Here is a 19,307-nt window from a genome sequence, read left to right on the forward strand (position 1 = left end):
GCATCTAGTTGGCCACCGTCAGTTAAAGGGTAGAGATTGGTGATGAACCACTGGTTTGTTATCCAGCCAGGGCCTTTCCTTGGTGTGTACATCCCCTACCTCTCTTATCTTATAAGGCCTAGTACCACATGGCAAAAACAGACTTCCATCTCCAGTCTTTGTCCCAGTAGGACCAAGACCATTCGAGCACCTCCTTCTGTACAGGGTAGTCCAGGAGGGCAGCAGGTACATGTACAAATAAAGGGGATTCACTTTGTTTTGTGTTTTCCAGTTTATCAATCCACCTTCATCAGGCCTTGAGACTTAAGCATAATGCTTCTGCTTAAAATTCACTACCTGTCTGCCCTCCTTTTTTATCTCCTTTTTCTCATCTCTCATTATCCTTCTCATTCGCTTTGCTCTTCACCAGCTGACCTCCCAGATAAGGCCTCTGTTTTCTCCTCTTGCTTCTGCTTTTCTGCTGCTCTTCATGCCTGAAGCAAACTCTCTCTCCACACAACACACACACACACACTCATTCATTTATAGCGCAATACAAAGAAGAATTACCCCCTCCAAGCCCACTGACTTCAAGGGATTCAGAAGGATGTAACTGTATTTAGGATTACACAATTAGCCACTTCCCTTCCCCTCCGTTGAGACCCACTTCTTCCTGTCTTTTAAAATGTAAATGATATTGATTCTCCACCCCACCCCCCTTCCAAAGTTACTGCTGTTAAAATTGCCAGCAAACACACAGGGGAACCATAAAAACCTCTCTCTGTTTGCTTGCTTTCAAAGATGCTTCTTGTTGCAGATCCTTAGGAGCATGTGAGGAGGGGGAGGGGGACATTTCCTGCATGTACTTTGCAGGTAAAAGTCAAAATTTGCTCACATGGAGGCACTTTATCAATGCTGATGCGCACATGTATTTTGGACCCTGGAATTAATTTCCAGTGATGAATCAACAGCATTATAAGTTTCCGCAGCAGTGATCCCCCCCCCCCTGTTTTCTTTTTGATAACTTTTTCCAAGTCTGAGTGGAACTACAAACTTGGTGCAATATTCAGATTCATGAGAATTGGAGTTTTAATTTTTAAAAATCCTTGAAAGACCAAGGTTTTCGTTAAAAATATACTGCTAGTTTCTTTGGAAATACAGAATATACACAGATCTTTAAATGGAGTGATTTTTTTTACTGCTATAATCAGCCCCTTCCCAATATGAGAATCTCTTCTTTCTCACTTTAAAAAGTGTCCATTCAAAATTCAGCATCCTGTTCACAGTTCTCCACCCTGAAAAAACAAATTATACAGCCATGCAAATGTTCCCAGATTGGATCTACTATTAAACTCATTTTTGTTTGCAGAATTCCAGGCTGCAGGAAGTAGGTGGGAATTCACACCATTCCCTCTGTGAAGGAGGCTTTGTCAGACAGGAAAGATTTCTGGACCCACAATCTGGCTTCCTCTCCACGGCGCTTTTACTCACAGAATGAATCAGCGGGGCTGGGCACATGTCTGCCACCTTTTCTTTGCAGGAGTCCTGGAAGAGGCAGCTGGGGTGTTCCCCACCACACCACACACAGTTATACTTGGCATCAGCAGTCTGGCAGCGGCTGCAGTCAGAGTGCCCCACCGAGCAGTTGTACAGAATCACTGCAGAGAAAGACGATACAGGGACAGGCCCCGGTAAGCCTTGCAGGACAACCTTTTCCATGCACATAACAGGCAAGCAAGACAGAGACACAGGAGGGACACAGATGATGCTTCCTTACACTGAATCAGACCATTGGACCAGCAAGGTCAGTACTGTCTGCTCAGAGGGGCAATGGCTCTCCAGGGTCTCCGGCAGAGGTCTTTCACGTCACCTACTACCTGGTCCTTTTAACTGGAGATGCTGGGGATTGAACCTGGGACTTTCTACATGCCAAGATGCCGCTGAGCCACAGCTCCTCCCCTAACCAGAATGTGTATGGGAGGGGGACCAGAGGGCCTACCATGTCGTCTCCCTTCCCCCCTACTCCAAGACAGACTGCCCTCCACCCCAAGGTAGTGTCATTTGAAAACTCCAGGGGCCGAAGGACACCCAGAAAGGGGCTGGTGGTGCAGAAGTTCCTGTGGAGCCTTCCTCTCCCTTCTGCTCAGTGAGCTGAATGCCTCCTGGCAGAGAACCCTCCCTGATCCACACTGAATGTGTCAAGATGATTTCATCCCCTTTCTCCACCTCACCCCAACCCCTAGTCTGGGAAGGAAGCAGCACAGCAAGACCTGTGGCTTCGTTCTCTGCGTGAGGTCTTAGGAGGGGTCCAGAGGTGCCCTCTTCTAATGCCAGCCTTTCATCGTTGCTCCACTGCAAACGTTCTTACGTGAGGCAGAGGGCTGCACTTAACTACCCGTGAGAATCCCAATGTGGAACAGTTTACTGGTGCTGCATTAGAAGTGCCGCGCAGGAGGGAAATGGAGCTCCCAACATTTTTTTCCTTCTTAAAGACCGCAGGTACATGGGGGACCAGGTCAGATCAGGACTGGGATTGAGGGCGCATGCACTTTCTCCCCTGCCCAGTGCCTGTACCATGGAGATCTTCTGCGCTGTCCACACGGAGGCGCTGCTTCCTTTGCACAAAAATCACAGCACTGAACTCCAGTTGGGGGGCCGAGTACCTGTACTGCAACAAGACCAAAACATCAGTCCTTGAAAGTGATTAGAAAACAGCACTTACTCAGCCCAAATTATTCTTCTTAAAAAAAAAAAAGAATAAATCCGCTTTGCCAACCAAAATCACAAGATTTCTTTTACAAAATCCGAAGTTTTTATACAAGGTCTGCACAAGCAGGAAAGGCAGATTGGGCTTTATGCATTGTGAGAACTGAGGCTGGCACTCCGTCCAAGCTCTGGCTCAGTGAGGGGACCCTTATTTCCTAGACGTTTCTAGTGTAAGAAATATAAGTCAGATGCACTTTGCCTTGGCACTGGCGAGTAGTAAACCGCTAGGGCAGACGGAGGCCTGAGCCATCAGTGAAGCAACCACAGATAGGCTGACACGTCCTTGGTGACTGTCGATCACAGTATCACCATTCCACCTCATGCCATTTTTATCTCACCTTTCCTCCAGGGTGGCATACACAGCTCTCCTTTCCCCACTTTTGTTCTCACTACAACCCTGTGAGGTAGATGAGGCCGAGAGTGTGTGACTACACCTCCCAGGCAAAGTGAGAATTTGAACCCAGAAATCTTGGGTTCTGGTCCAGCACCACCACACAACACTGCTTCTTACACCTATTCCTCTCTAGCTGGATTTTGAAGCCAGAGCTAGCAGAAACTCAAGGGCAGACATGTCTTGCGTGAAGATCTTACCTGGTGCAGCTGGCATGTGATATAGCAAAGGGATGGGTTTGTTTCATCATGTTCGATGTAAGCATCCACGACCAAGGTCTTGCCTTCCAGAATCAAAGCACACTCATAGTCCCACAGCTGATCCTTAAGCAGGAAGAAATGCAGGGCTTTGTCATAAGGATGAATATTCCCCTTCTCTGCCTCGCGCTGTGCTCTGAATTCCATTCCACACCTCTCAGCCTCCCTCAGAACACAACAAAATGTTCCTCATCCACCTTCCTTCAGAACCAGTTCTTTGTCTTACTTGCCATGTACATAACCCTGTGGCAAAATGCCTTTGGGAGAGGTCATTTATGTTAAATGAGACCAGCAGAATGGAGAATATTATGCTAATTTTGTGTCAGTTGTGCTAGCTGCCTCTTAGTTTCCAAGCCCAATTTAAGCGGCTGCTTTTGACCTTTAAATGATCTGGGTTCAGGAAGCTTAATGGATCACCTTCATTCATATAGTCGTACCAGATCTGCCTCTCTATGTGCAGAAGTCAGATGGGTGGCCATCTGGGACAGGACCATCTCAAAAGTGATGCCGTGGCTGTGGAATCCCCTACCTGAGGAGACTCACCTGGCACCTACCTTGATGAGATTTCAACATCACAGAAAAGCAAAACTCTTTATAGCACCCAGGCATTTTCTCTGAATGTTACTTGCTGTGACTGGCCTCCTATCATTTGTGCTGTTCGCTTTTTTTTTATTGTTGTTGTTGTTGGCTCAGAGGACCGTTCTCCTGATTTGCTGCATTATTAGCTTATCAAATTTTTTTGGTACAAGTGAGAATTGTTGCACTTTCCATTTTTCTTGTTAGCTGCTTTGGGGTCTTTGGGAAGTCAAATGGTGGGGTACAAATATTTTTTTTAAAAAATATTCAAAATTTCAGCCCCCTTTTACTTTCTTCCCATTCTTCACCCTGGTGCATAAAGAGCAGACTGTCCAATCTACTCTACCCCAGCAAGTGCAACAACCAAATCTATCATGACGACAGCAAACCCCTCTTTTAAAATGTGGGCTCACTCCACTCCTGTATAAATCCATTCCAGATTTTAAAAATGAGTGATTTTTATTCTGCCTCAGATGTGATCTACTGAGAGAGGAAAGAAAGTTTTCCCTTCTCTCTCCCCTTGCCTTTAAGATCTTCACAATTCTCTTCCCCTTCCTCTGGAACATCAGGGTGTTTTAGGGTATGCACTGCAGGCCAAAGTCATTCAAGGTCTAACTCGATGTTACGTGAATCTCTGCATAAAAATAAAAAAGGCCATTGGCGGCATTTCCAAAAGGTATCATCAGGGGGCAGCAATTTGGAGCAGTACACACAGCTTCCCTCCTTCAAATTAACCACCCTGAAGCTACTTTTTCCCCAAAGGAAGGCAAGACGTTGGTAACACTCCTTTGTGTACAGTGTGTAATTCCACTGTTAGAGATCCAGAAGAGTTAGCCGTGTTAATCTGTAGTGGCAAAACAGTAAGGAGCCCAGTAGCACCTTTAAGACTAACCAGCTTTATTGTAGCATAAGCTTTCGAGAACCACAGCTCTCTTCATCAGATGCATCTGAATCAGATGAAGAGAGCGGTGGTTCTCGAAAGCTTATGCTACAATAAAGCTGGTTAGTCTTAAAGGTGCTACTGGGCTCCTTACTATTTCACCCTTAGAGAGAGGCACTTGGTTCAGATGACAATGGCAAACCATCTGCACCAAGTGCCCCAAATGGCTCTGTGCCACACCTAAAGGATCCCCAGGCTCATATACTCCCCTCCATACACTTGAATAGAATAGGGCTTCTGACAATACCCTTAACTAGCGGGCAGGTTCATATGGGAAAAAGCAGTCCTTTGGACACCCTGATCCCAGGCCATACAGAGGTTTATAGGTAATAACCAGCACTTTGAATTGTGCCTGGAAGCAGCCATAGAGAGGGTTTTTTTAAAAAACCTGGCGACATGCGATGCCTCTGACTTCTATCTGCTAGAACGTAGCTGCCTTATTTTGAACCAGGTGAAGCTTCCCAAAAGTTTGCCTGGTTCTGCAACAGTGTTCCTCTTACTTGATACAGATGGAAATTTCTCCCGATCAGGGTTATCTTCCTCTGCACATTGACTGGCATCAGAGAGGACCCCTGAATGCCCCGCACACAAGGACAGGCGTCAGGTCCCCAGCTTTCACTCTGAAAATGCACAAACACGCACAAGAAGAGACTGTTCACACAACTCACTGCTCGTCCCTTCTTTCATCCAGAAAGCTAAAAAAGAACTGAAAATCAGATAAGACACGTAATCTTATCTGAAACAGAAGCCATCAGGCTTTATCTGATCATTCCCATATAATATTAATTATTAGAGTTCACAAGAAGTACATTCCAATCTTGGGACACTGCATGCTCTTCCGCTGAGTGAATAAAGAGTTAACAACGCCAGTGTTAATAGTTAGGTTGCTGCAGAAACATGGCATTATATAGAGTTTTTTCTTGCATTGGTTTAGATCCTATGAATGGATCTCTCCCCCTTTTCTCCGCAGCTCTCTGTACCCCCCTGAAAAGCTGCTCCTGAAAAGCAGCCCCTCAGTAACAGAGTGGGATGTAGCAGAGGAGACCACAACAAAATGAGTAAAACTGGCAGAAATTTGCCCCCTCCTGCGCTCTTGCTTTGCCGACAGGATGAAAAGGGAAGGGGAGAATGGCTTCTGTCAGTTTCCCCACGAACTTCAGCCTTGAACCGCATCTAACTCTGTTCTCGAGGGATGTTACAGGGAGAAGGGGTAGAGATCTGTCTTATGAACTCATTACATTGCTCATAGCTCATAGGATCCAATCCTTTCATTATCTGGATTAGATCAAATTTTGAGTTTGTTCTCAATTTAATTGTAATATGCAGCGGTATTGTTTTAAAACCCTCTTTATATAAGCTTCTGCAACATTCCATATTAGTGGCCACGATATTCCAGACAGGTATTAACTCTCACTGACAGTGTTCCAGACCTGTGTTTACCTCACAAACTCATGTGAAGGAAAAACAGTTGTGTGCGGCAGCAGGAGAGTGTGAGGAGACTGGAAGGGTTTAAGCATTCCTTCCCCTTTCTGCTCACCCGTTCTCTGGTGGAGTGCAGCCCCACTAAGGGTGTTTTGAAAGGAGGTAAGGCTGTAGAGCTCTTGTTAAACATGGCTTCAGTGTAACACAGGCTAATTCCACACAAAGATTTTTCTCTGCTTCAGCAACTCTAGTTGTCTGCCTTTTTTGTTTGTTTGTTTCCACATGTAGTTCTCCATTTCTGTACAAATCATGAACAGCTCATTTCCCCCCCACTAAAAACTCTGTTTCTCAAAAGTCTGGGGAGGAAAGCCTGAACTTTCCTGGCATGGTGTTCTTGGAATTATATTTTTCAGGTGTGCAGAAGGGAAAATACAGCTTGCATTTGAATGAAAGGACATGCCCCCTTCATCTGCATTTTCACAGTGTCGTTGCTGACACCAACAAAACTGAGAGTTTTATTCTGGGGCATCAAGGCAACATCTGTCAAGTGTTTTTCTCTCCTCCCTGGATCAGAATTTGAGAGATTCCAGAAGTGCTCTATCTCCTTGTCCCACGCAGTAGGAAGCAGATTAGTCTTTTCAATGTAGATGACCACAATGAGATACCCAGTACCTTTCAACGATCAGCATTACCAAAGCATTCAAGTATTGCATTGTTCTGCAGCAGCATTATGCAAATACATGTCTGTTTTTTAGTGTAGTATTACGCTATTCTTGAGCAGTACTATACATGAACCCAAACAGTTTTTAAAAGATGGGCAAAGAATCAAGAAGGCTGCATAACAACAGTGGGGAGAGGGGAGATGCAGTCTACTTCTGGTGTGAAAGGCAAACAATGGTTACACAAGGGTGAAAAACCAGATTACTCTGTACTGTGTATTTCAGGTGAGTTGGTCTGCAGTAGAAAAGTAGGATTTGAGTCCAGTAGCACTTTAAAGACCAACAAAGTTTCCAGGCTGTAAGCGTTCGAGAATCAAACAAATGGAACTTTGATTCTCGAAAGCTTGTACCTTGGAAAACTTGTTGATCTTTAAAGAGCTATTGGGCTTGAATCTTCCTTGTATAATGTGTTGAATCTCTGTTTGAAAGTGCAAACTGAGTAACAATTGTACCAGCAACATGACGACCATGCATGCACATACACACACACACAAAACCCTCATATGGAATCAGCTACACTCTCAATCGTAACTTGAGACTCACCAGGTCCAAAAACCCAGGGGCATCATATTGGTAATCCAGACCTGGATTCAGGATTCTGGGGAAATCGGTGGTATCACTCTCCAAAGAGTCTCCATCGCCTGAGAGAAGCATGGAGGCAGAGAAGGAAGATGTATCGTTTTCAGATAGCAATGGATCCATCCATTCCTCGCTGTCCTTGAGTTCTAGACCATCCCCAGGAAGCCAGTCTGGAAGACCTGTAGAAGGAGGCACCTCGGATGTAGGTAGCCCAGTCTCCATGTCTCCAGGTAAGTCAGCAGAAGAGGTGGAGGCACTTCCTGTCTGATTGGGGGTGAAGGGAGTTGGGATAGAAGATGTGGGTGCCTCAGGCACAGGAGATGGAATCATGGAATCTGCAGCTTCTGTGGAAGGTGTTTGTGCCTCTATGACTGGCTCCAATGTGCTGTGAGTCGGAGAGGTGGGAGAGTCCGTGGACCAGTCTTCAGGATCAACGGGAGGTTCAGAGGTAGGCTGTGTAGTGAGGCTTGGAGTCTCCGGTTGGCTGCTGGGGACAGACTCGGTCGCAGTGATAGTAGTAGTGGGGACATCCGTAGCGGGCAGTGTCAAGAATTCTGTGGTTGTCCTGAGAGAAGTGAGAGAGTTTGTGGATGGAGATGGCGAGTGTGTGGGGCTGAGGGTCTGTGGCTGCGGAGTAGTTGGGGCAGAGGTTGCTGGCTGAGTGGTGGGGGTGGGGGTGGTAGTGGGACTGGGGGTGGAAGATTCTGCTGATGTTTCTGGGAGGACGGCAGGGTCAGTGGCCAGAGCTGGAGCCGTTGAAGGGGACGCTGCCGTAGCTGGAACAGCTGAGGACGGTAGAAGGCTAAAGACTGGTATCTGAGTCTAGAGAAGTGGAAAGAGACAGAGAAGAGACAGGCAGTCAGAGCCAGAATAACACAGCAAAGAACTGGAAAGAAATCAAATCAGAAAGAGATCTTAAGGACTACTCTCATTTTTAAAAGAAATAATTTTTAAAAACACAACAGACGGGATACAATTTTCTCAGATATGCTAAATGCACCCTAAACTACCAGACAAGTGCCCTGTGAACGTTATGGGATCTTGCTCACATGCTGATTGGCGGAGGGGCAAAAGTGACGGGATTTTTGTGTTTGTCAGAAATTCTGTAGCCCAGAACATCTTATGTGCATGAAAATATCACAGTGTGCTGGGTGATCACACAACAAAACCCATTTACTTAGCAAGAACTGAAATTTCCTTTCCTATTCATACTTGGCTATCAATTATTGCTGCATCTCTGCTCATTTTTTGCAGATTGCACTCATCATTTTTAGAGAGATCTGGAGCTTCAAAATGAGGCCTTGATGACTTATTGTAGCTAGAGAACATCTCATTCTATGGCAGCAAGATTCAGCAGACATTTGATGGGAAATGTGACCATGAACAAATTTTCAGAGGCGTGTGGCCATGGCCCCCAGTGATTATTTTATTTAAATTTTGGATGTAGAAACATTTCAACATGCATAATGACTCTGCAAAATGTCAACACAATCTGGGCCTACAGCGCAACCCTCTTTGAGTTGACATCGAATGCCCTGCTTGCTCCATCCCATATTATTCTCCCTGTGCTCTTTTTTGTCACCAACACAAAGCTCCTCTTGACATATTTAAAGCTGCTTGGCTAAATAACAGAATAGGACCTCCTGTGCTTTTAACAGTTGTTACAGCAGAAAGATTTTTGGCAAGTGCCGCTTCTCCTGTCACTCCGTTCCTCTCAGGCACATTTTCCAGCTTCCTGAGGAAATTCAGACTGGGCAGTGAGGCAGACAGTTGAAGAAGAATAAATTTCTTCCATGAAAAAGGACAACTTGGATATTCTGCCACACAGTAACTGGGGCGCTGCCTTCATCCTAGATAAATACCACCCCCCCCCTTTGGAGTCATTCAAACATCTTCCAAAGCAGGCACTTCATAACAGGTTCTGCAGAGCTACTTTGTTTGGTGCACTGATTCTTATGGCAGCAAAATGGCTACCCTCCAAAGTCTGAAACATAACCTACTAGGAATACAACAGACAGATTAGCAGACAGGAGCTATGAAATACACACTCTTTCATTGTAGATAATGATCCCTTCTTCACAGGTGGTCTTATGTGTGCAGACGTGTTGATAGACGCACCAATTACACCCCCAATGGCTGCTCACACACCCCTGGCATCTGTGGAAAGGGAGAAAAGAACAGCTGCACAACAGGTCTCGTAAGTAGCTTTGAAGTGACTCAAATGCCAGAGAACTAAGTTTGGAGAGATGTTATCCACATGGACTTACGGTGCTGATTTCCTCAGAGAGGCCACTGCGGCACAGTCGTAGAAGGAGAATGCCGTTGAAGCAATGAATACATCACGGAAACGCACCACCAGCTGAATGGTTATGTGGTCTGAAAATGGAAATTAAATACCTCCAGTCTCTTCAATGCAGCTCATCGGCCAGCACTGCTCTATTTTGACACTATGGAATTCACAGCTATTAGTTACAATGGCAAAATGGAACCTCCAGGATTAGAAGCAGCGAACCTCTAAATACCAGGTAATGGGGACAAGGGGGGGGGGGCTACTGCATTCTTGACCTGTTTGTAGGCTTTCCACATGAATCTGGCTGGCCACAGATGGAAACAGGATGCTAGCCTATTCAGCAATTCTCTTCTCGTTTTCATAACATACCACTCATTAAACTTGAATAGGAGGAAAGCCAAATTCTGCAAAGTAGCTGCCAGGAGAATGAACTATGCTAAGTTTATTTTGGACATTTTATTTTTCATACAGTGGCTTAGTTTAGACACCACCAGGGCCGGCGCGTCCATTGAGGCTGGTGAGGCCGCCGCCTCAGGGCGCTAAGGCACCAGAGAGGCACCGGCCCAGAGGCAGGGGCGCGCGCCACGGAGCTGCTGCCGCCGCCAGCCAAGAGCGCGTGCTGATGGCGGCAGCGTGGGGCAGCTAAGCAGGCAACCTCACATTCAGTTGCTCTGCGGGCAAGGCGCAGCCGGCAGCCAGGGCGGCCGGCTGCACCTGGCCCGCAGAGCAACTGAATGGGAGGGCTGGAAGCGCCCCCATGCGCGCACCAGCCCCTGTGTGATGATGTCACATTCAGTGACGTCATCATGGAGTCTGGTGCGTGCGCACACACTCACACACACACCGAGGCAGCATTAAGCTGCCTCAGGTGCCGGTGACGCTGAAGCCGGCCCTGGACACCACACAAAATCACGGTTCAATTTAACTTTGGTTAGTGAGACAGTTTGAATGTAAGCCACTCCACTAACTATGGTCAGTTAGGCTCCGTCAAGCCAGGATCTGAAATACAGTTGCCAAGTCTGGATTTGGAAATTACTGGAGATTCAGGGGTAGAGCCTGAAGACAGCAGGGTTTGGGGAAGGTTGCAGGGTATGACGCCACAGAGTCCATCCTCCACAGCAGCCATTTTCTCCAAGGCAACTGATCAGTTATAATCCCAGGAGATTTCCAGGCCTCACCTGGAGGTTAGCAACCCTTATCTAAAACCACAGTTTGAATTTAGTTTATTAACCACTATTAGCCTTAGCTAGAGTTTTGCATGACGTGTGAACACAAACGTGCTGTCTGCATCCTTGCTTGTTCCCTGGCACTGCTTTCCCAGCTAGGGAGCAAAGGCCAGGAAACCAGCATTTGTTGAGGCAAAACCAGGGCCGACTCCTGACGTCCCTCCGCATCGCAAAACTCGCGCGAGAAAACGCGATATTTCGCGTTTTCTGCACGACGACGCGCGACGTTTCGCGATGCGGAGGGCCGTCTGGAATCGGCCCAGGTCTGGAGCAGCCATCTGCAATCTCAATCCTAGTTTCACCAACTAACCATAGCTAAAATAAACCATGGTTTTGCATTATGTCTCAACTGAGCCCATATGTATTATTTAAACTAAGGTATATGAGTTGATTAGGTTGCAGGACTAAATTGCCTATTTGAGGGGCGGGGTGCAGATTCAAGACTGAATCTACGGCAGGTGCTATACACTAGTAAAAAAGGAGGAGGGACCTTAATAAGGGAGCAGTGGCTGCAACCCATGTGGACTGAACAGAGTATTCTGAAACCTCCACAACTTCATTTGTTGTGCTTGTATTTCTGACCTTTGTCACTCACCTGTTCCTGCTTTCAGACTTGGAGCTCGGCTGGGATCTGGCGAGGAACACATAATGCCCAACCCCATCCGCACCGCAGGGCTCTCATACTCTTCAAAGAAGCATGAATACGATTCTCCGTCTCGCAGGGGTGGCAAATCCGAAAGAGTTAGGAATATCTGCCAATCAAAGAGCAGCCTGATCAAGAACGTCCCTCCCTAAGCAATTGACATCACCTCGCCTTCCAGAACTGGGAGAGAATGAATCAGAGGAAATGTAAAAGAAAAGGGTCACGAGCGCGTTGGCAGGCCAAGTGCTTAATTCCAGGGCCTTGACCAGTAAAAGCGTCACAACACCCTACAGTCCCTAACTCTTTAGCTCATGCCCCCATGTACACAAATTCCCCTTCTAGGAGGACTAGCAACTTATTTTTGGTTTTTAATTGCAATCAGAGATATCCAGGCGTCTGAATCATTTTCCTCACTTATCAAATGCTATGCAACCAAATTCACCATTGATTGGCTGGATTGTGTCCATTTCCAGCACCTCAACTAAGGCGTAATGTCTAACCAGCAGAGCAAAATCTGGACTGGGCAAATTATGAATTTTATAAAATAGCTAGAATTTGCATGCAGAATAAATTAGGTGATTTTACATAGTTAAGTAACTAATTTTGCAAAATTAGGTATGTTTGCAAAGATACACTAACTTTATACAATTTATTCTGTCTCCGAGATTTAGGTTTTCAAATAATTAGGAATCTGTTTTACAAGAATTGGAGTGATAAAGGGCAAAAGAGGGAGTAAAATTGAAAAGGCGAAAGAAATGAAGATTGCTGATAGGTGGGCATGGCAAAAGACGCATTCTGACCAGCTCTCACTTTTAGCCTACATAAAATGTTGTAAATAGAATTGCAGAGGTTTCGAGAGCCATGAGGACTAGATGCTTGCTTTAAAATAAAAGAAATAGATGTCAGATTTTCTGCTTCTACACAAATGCATGGGATGGACCCATGAGATGTTAAAGGGTATCAACCATACAAGATCTAAAACAGCTTCTACAACATAATGTACCACACAACTCCCGTGCAATATTCTAAAGCACGGTTGGAGCCCGTGTGATATGTATGCATCATAAGAAAACAAGAGAGTAACAATGCAATTTATGTTGCAAAAAGGAGTTTGGGGCATTCTGGTATCTGTGAATTCTGTAATTTTGTATTTTTATTGGAAGCAGTCTTAAGAGCATGGAAAGGAGGGATATAAATGTTCTGAATAAAGTCAGCAGGAAATCTGCTCTCCATTGTGGGGAAATGAGCAGTTCACAAGGCAAGGCTGTATACGGCTTGAAGATGCCCATTCAAACCCCAAGAAACTAGGCTCTAATGAATACCCAATGAATAACAACAACATTTGATTTATATACCACCCTTCAGGACAACTTAATGCCCACTCAGAGTGGTTTACAAAGTATGTTATTATAATCCTCAAGACAATCATCCTGTGAGGTGGGTGGGGCTGAGAGAGCTCTGAGAGAGCTGTGACTGACCAAAGGTCACCCAGCTGGCTTCAAGGGAGGAGTGGGGAATCAAACCCAGTTCTCCAGATCAGTGTCCCACACTCTTAACCACTACACCAAACTGGTGTTAGCTCCCACTTCTTTAGCTCCCATTTTGGCAAGGGAAATCTTGAAAACATCTCTGTGTTAACCAGTGGGGTTCTTTCTCATTAAAAAACATTTGTAGGATACATCTCACCTAGTGCATGCAAACACACACACTGAGGTCCAGAGTTAGTGCATTTGTGCACACACATGTACACACACATTAGTTTCTTCTTTCTTTACACACTCCTCGCATCTACTCCTCTCCCCTTACACACTCCTCTCCCCATACTCCAAGTACTCTTTTGGAGTATCCATGGTTATCAGTGTGATCTTGACCTTAGATGACCAAGGAAGTGTGCAGAAGTAGCACAAGCCACTCCCACTTCCAGCATCACAGCTTATGCATAAGGCACAAAGCTGCTCTTCACTGGACCTTTAAAGAGGAGCATTAACAGATCAGGACTTACCGTTCTCTGTTCTTCTCTGCTGATGCTGGCTGGGCTCAGCGACTGGACAGACAAGCACTGCTGGGTAGAATTGAACCCCCAGAGCCACTGCTCACTCACTCGGAACCTGCCACATTCAGAGCGACGGCTGCACCTGGGGAGGCAGGAAAAAGATGTAGGTGGGGAAAAATAAACTATCAGCACCCACGAAGGCTGTCCTAGAAAGGAGATTATTTTCTCCCTCAGCTTAAACTTTATGCATATCTCATGTCTACAGGCACACAGAATGGATTATCTGGCCCCAAACAGGATGCCTTAAGAGAATCAGGCACTTCCAGTCTTCGTTTCCATTGCAGAGGAATGAGAATGTAGCACCACAGACACTGAATGAGAACTTGCTCTGCTTTACCACTTACAACAGCAAGAGGTCTGGAAAAGCCTCTGCTTTCATTTTGAAATAAATCAGACTTCTGATCCTCAGGTTTATAAGCAACGGTCCTGAGAAGTTTAATCAGCAAGCTTTTTGACCTTTCCTGCTTTTGTCTACACATGTGCAACAGGGACTTCTTTATTTCATCAGGAAACCAAGATGTGGCCACATAAGGAGCCAGTAGGGACATGTTTTAAGGAAAACATCCCTGAGCATAACCACAGGCAGACTCATTAAACTCTCCACCGATCCACTGGTAGTTAAAGATGCTCCCACTATGTGAGTATGGTGTTTTGCACATTCATGTGTTCGGGGACTGCTGTCAGGAGTTTCCCAGGGATCCTAGTTGTATCTATTATAAACTATGATTTTTTTCTGTATGCTGTAACAGTCACATTTTGCTCTACCTAATGGGAGTGTAAAGGGCAACACCCAAGCACAAGCCAATAATTCTCACCCTGTGGCTGCAGCTTCTAAGCCCCCATGCCGATAGCAGTGCTCCTGCACCAAACCTATTTCAAAGGATCCTCCTCCTTTAAGCATGAAAAGAGCCTTTAAACTCTGAGCACACTGTTCTTGTGTTATATTACAATGGCACCAGCCATTACTGATGCCCATATGAAGACATGTTGAGGAAAATCAAAAGGAGATCTCACCTTCCTTGGAGAACACACCAGCCACAATATGGATCCCTCAGTGCTAAACATGATTCACAGTCAGTGTACTGGGAGCATTCAAATATGGGAATCTTCGTCACCTACAAAAAAGGCATAGTAAATTATTTATTGAGAAACCCAGCCCTGACTTGGATAGCCCAGGCAAGCCTGATCTCGTCAGCTCTCAGAAGCTAAGCAGGATCAGCCTTGGTTAGTAATTGGATGGGAGATCTCCAATGAAGACCAGGGTTGCAGAGGCAGGCAATGGCAAACCACCTCTGTTAGTCTCTTGCTATGAAAACCCCACCAGGGGCCGCCATAAGTGAGCGATGACTAGACAGCACTCTCCACCACCAGAGAAACCCAACCACTTTCTGACCACACATTCTGTAGATCTCTCTAATTGAGTCCAACAGCAACACAGACCATCATCTCCCTGCCACTGCTAATACAGACTGTGTGCACTTTCATGCAAAAGCAAAAGAAAGCCACTGGATAGAGAAATGCCTCTTCCCCTACATAGCTGAAGCAGAACATTATAAAAGTAGCGCTGTTGAATCAGCCCAAGAATCTTCATGCTTCCAACAGTGGCTAAACAGATGCTCAAAGGCCAAAGCCAAACAGCAGGGGCACAGAGGGCAAAGCTAACCCCCCTGCTTCTCCCCCCCCAACTGATAGAGGAATTCTTCCACTAAACACAGAGTTTCCAGTTAGCTATCATGACCAATGCACTGACCAAATCTGTCCAATCCCATTTTAAAGCCACCTCTGCTACTGGCCATCATGACTTCCTGTGGAAGTGAGTTACACAAGCTAATCATGCATTGTGTGAAGAACTAACTACTTTCATCTGTCCTGAAACTACTATGGGGCAACTTTATTGGGTGCCTCAGAGTACCAGTGTTTTGGAAGAGGGAGCATGAAGGTCTCTCAATTATTTTCTCCGAACTACACATTACTTTACAAACCCTTATTACCACCTCCTCCATACTGGGCCCCAGTCGGCTCTTTTCTAAGTTAACGAGCCCTGAATTCTTTAGCCTTTCCTCACAGCGATGGTGCCTCACCCCCGCAATCATTTTGGTTTGTCCCTTCCTACCTCTTTTCCAGCTCTATGATGTCCTTTCTGAGGTGGGGAGACCAGAACTATACACAATATTCCAGATGTGGCCACACCAAAACCATTATAAATACTGGAGGGTCTGTTTTCGATTTTTACCCCTCCTGCACAATGACTCCAACATTTTCACTGAGGAACCCCAAGATCTCTTTCTTAGCCAGTTCAGACCCCGCTGGTGAACATGTGAAGTTAGAAGGGGACAACCCTCCCTGTCACCAATTATTCAAAGTCAGCAAATGCACATATTGATACTTAAAATATCGAGGCATAGCAATCGGTTTCGCTGGGTGCAGCATGTATTCCGTGAAACATACCCAACCCTGCATGTTTTCAGCTGCTGCTTTCTTCTGATTGCAGAACCCAGAGGAAGAGGAAAGCATCGGAAGGGATGCCTACGTGGGGGCTGGTGAAAACAGCCTCTCAAGGACTGAAATTCCCAACTGGCTTGGACAGGGGATGGTCACGTGGATGGAAACCGGGTGGAAAGCTCATAAAGAAAGGACAGTGATAAATGATAGCAGGCTGGGAGAGATGGCTGGATAGCTAGGGCTACAGAGAGCCTGGCCCAGCTCTTTGTCTTAATGGACACTTCCCATCTGCTGGATTCCACCCCCAGCGCAACCTCAGTCTGTTGTCTGTTTTTTGTCTTAACTTTTTTTTTTGCATTTGAAGACAAGGAATTAGTTACCCCCCCCCCAAAAAAACCCCACTTTAGTTCCTAGTGCACTGAACATGCGTAGAAGTCACACTTAGTTGAATGAGGCTAGCACACATGTTAATGCCCAGGATCCCAGAGTGTTTTGTATATTAATGACTGCCCCATGGGCTTTGTCATGCTGAATTATTGCTACCTGTCCCCAAGGCCTTAGAGAGAAGCGGGTTAGAAGATCAAACTCGATAAAATAAATTAAATGGAAGTATGTTCAGGAAACAGTCTCTTATCCGGTCACATCCCCAGTTTACAGCTGCGAATTAAAAGAAGCTCTTTCTTCTCCATTACTCAAGGGGGTTCCGATATTCAAGATCCCTGTGGGATGTTAAAACTACTGCCCTAAGCTTTGTTATCTTTATTTATTGGTATGGATTTCTATGCTACTCTACACCTAAGGTTCAGAGAAGGTCATGATGTTCTAAGAGCTTCAGAGTATCTTCATTTGTACTTTGTAGAATGTAGAGAGAATAACCCAAAACACAGCTGAATGCTTAAAAAACAAACAAACTACAAGAACTACAAGTTTTCTCTGTATGGTTGTGTTAATTATATGGTTTTGGCTGAACATTTTTTACCATTAGCTTTTCAAATCCAGTTCCTAAGGAATCTTCCCTGAGAATTATCTTTTAAGTTTATTTGTCAGAAGAATGGCTTGATCTTAATATAACCTGGTAGTATTTTTAGATTTGCCAAACAGCTTTCCCTCCCTCGTGGGCACTGATCATATAAATGTTACTCTGAAGTAAATCCTACAGCTCCCAGTGAGGCTACTTGCGTACTTGTTGCATGTACATATGATTTTAACTCGCTGGTGTTTTGATGCCCTTTTGGCCTTCACTCTGTCACTTTTGAATGGAGTTAAAGAAAAAGGAAGTACTTCTTCATGCAATGAGTAAATTGCGGAATTCATTGCCAGGGGACACAGTGATGAGCCCAAGCACATATGACTTTAAAAGAGAACTGGAAAGAATCAGGGAGGAAAGGTCCATCAACGGTTACCCATCATGATGGCTTAAGGGAGACTCCACATCAAGAGGTAGTCCACCTCTGAATCTCAGTGGGAGGAGGCAATATCAATGGAAGGCTTTGACCTCTGTGCCGTTTGTATACCTTACAGGGCAACTGGTTTGTCATTGTGTAGAACAGGATGCTGGACTGGATGGACCATTGGTCTGATCCAGCAGGAGACAGAAAGCAATTTGAAATGAAGGGTACTTTCTGATCAACGAGGTTCATTCATTGTTTAGAAGCACCAGGTATTAAAGTTCTTGACATCATTTGACAAAGCGCCCTTGGCCACAAGCACACAATAAAATCTGAGAAAGCTGAAAAGTGGCTGGAGTGCAGCTTCATTTCCCCAGATATACTTATAGATTTCTTCCATTCTGCTACCATCTTTGGTCAGACAGATTTTTGAAATGCTGCAAAAATCTGCTTATTGGTGGCGAAAATAGGATGACTGCAGACATTATGACCAGTGTTTGTCTTTCAACCTGCCGTCCCATCACAATCGTTGTCAGAAATGGCTTTTTAACAGCTTTGTCATTCCCAGAAGACAAGTGGCTCATAGCTAGTCAACAAATACAGCCTCAGTTTTCAGAGATCCAGCAGTACGCAAGCAGAAACGTAAACCGATTCAGAGCCGTTTTGCTTGCACAGGGTCTTGTGGAACACCCAGTGCTTGCCTTCCTCTATATTACAGTGCCCCAAAATTGGTTGCAGCAGATCCTGTGCAAGCAGAAATGCAATTGTGGATACGATATGTCTGACTTGGCATAAGTGGCTCCAATCCATAGACAGCAAGCCTGAGCAGATTTATTTAGAAGGCAATCCTATGTTATTCAATGGGTGCTTATTCCTAGGGAAGTGTCCTTAGGATAGCAGCCTTATTCACCCTCTAGATACCCCGCACGGAAAGTCATGGGCTTTTCCCATGTCTACAGTACAGTGCCATAAAGCCAGTGGCTCTCACCATTGACTGAGTCATGACATACAAATGCTTCTTGGACTGGTCGAAGAGAAGGTCTCCATTCACTGCGCTGTTTGGTTGGATCACTAGAGAAGCATACAGGTCAGCATCCCCCATCGATCCCAAGTAAGCCTGCAAGGCAAGAAATCAAAATGGGCAGAGGTCAGTATTCAGGTGGGCAGGGAGAGGAGAGCTATAGTCCCTGGCTGTCCAAGGTCCTTGACGTACCTTTCAGTAATAATTTCTAAACTCTACATTCTGAGGCTAGAAATTCTAAATAAATGAGGTGAAGTGGGTGACTTCTTTATCTATTAAGATCTTTCCACACAATCAGGCTAAATCTCAACTGTATTTTCACCTAAAATGGAAAGCTCTTATTATTGCAATATCCTGTTCAGATGAAGGTGATATTACTCTTGCTAAGCGAAGAGAGTTATACATAAGCTTAGGAAGCTTATGACTGATAACCCAGCAGGAGAGGGACGAAAAGACTGACAACCTAGCCCACTGATCCAGCTAGCTGAGTACTGCTGGCTCTGACTGACACCAGCTCTCTGGGATTTCATGCAGAAAGTGGCCTTTCCTGTTACTGGACCCTAATGAATCTGGGACCTTCTACATGAAGAGCAGGTGCTCTAGCTTTGTCTGGAG

The 19,307-nt window shown here is 45.4% G+C and overlaps 1 protein-coding gene across 1 annotated transcript in view; it reads right to left on the minus strand.

Moving 5' to 3' along the window:
• The window catches only part of PLXNB1 (plexin B1), a 125,404-nt gene that overhangs the window by 30,811 nt on the left and 75,286 nt on the right, over positions 1 to 19,307 (minus strand). The window contains exons 6-16 of the mRNA XM_054978319.1: positions 18,660 to 18,788; positions 14,856 to 14,956; positions 13,791 to 13,923; positions 11,741 to 11,897; positions 9,897 to 10,005; positions 9,678 to 9,786; positions 7,594 to 8,451; positions 5,410 to 5,529; positions 3,337 to 3,459; positions 2,554 to 2,647; positions 1,471 to 1,637 (exon numbers count right to left, since the gene is read on the minus strand). Of these exons, the coding sequence (XP_054834294.1) occupies positions 1,471 to 1,637; positions 2,554 to 2,647; positions 3,337 to 3,459; positions 5,410 to 5,529; positions 7,594 to 8,451; positions 9,678 to 9,786; positions 9,897 to 10,005; positions 11,741 to 11,897; positions 13,791 to 13,923; positions 14,856 to 14,956; positions 18,660 to 18,788 (2,100 nt within the window). The remainder of the gene's footprint in view (positions 1 to 1,470; positions 1,638 to 2,553; positions 2,648 to 3,336; positions 3,460 to 5,409; positions 5,530 to 7,593; positions 8,452 to 9,677; positions 9,787 to 9,896; positions 10,006 to 11,740; positions 11,898 to 13,790; positions 13,924 to 14,855; positions 14,957 to 18,659; positions 18,789 to 19,307) is intronic.

This window comes from Eublepharis macularius, chromosome 4 (genome assembly GCF_028583425.1).
Source record: "Eublepharis macularius isolate TG4126 chromosome 4, MPM_Emac_v1.0, whole genome shotgun sequence".
Lineage (NCBI taxonomy): Eukaryota > Metazoa > Chordata > Lepidosauria > Squamata > Eublepharidae > Eublepharis > Eublepharis macularius.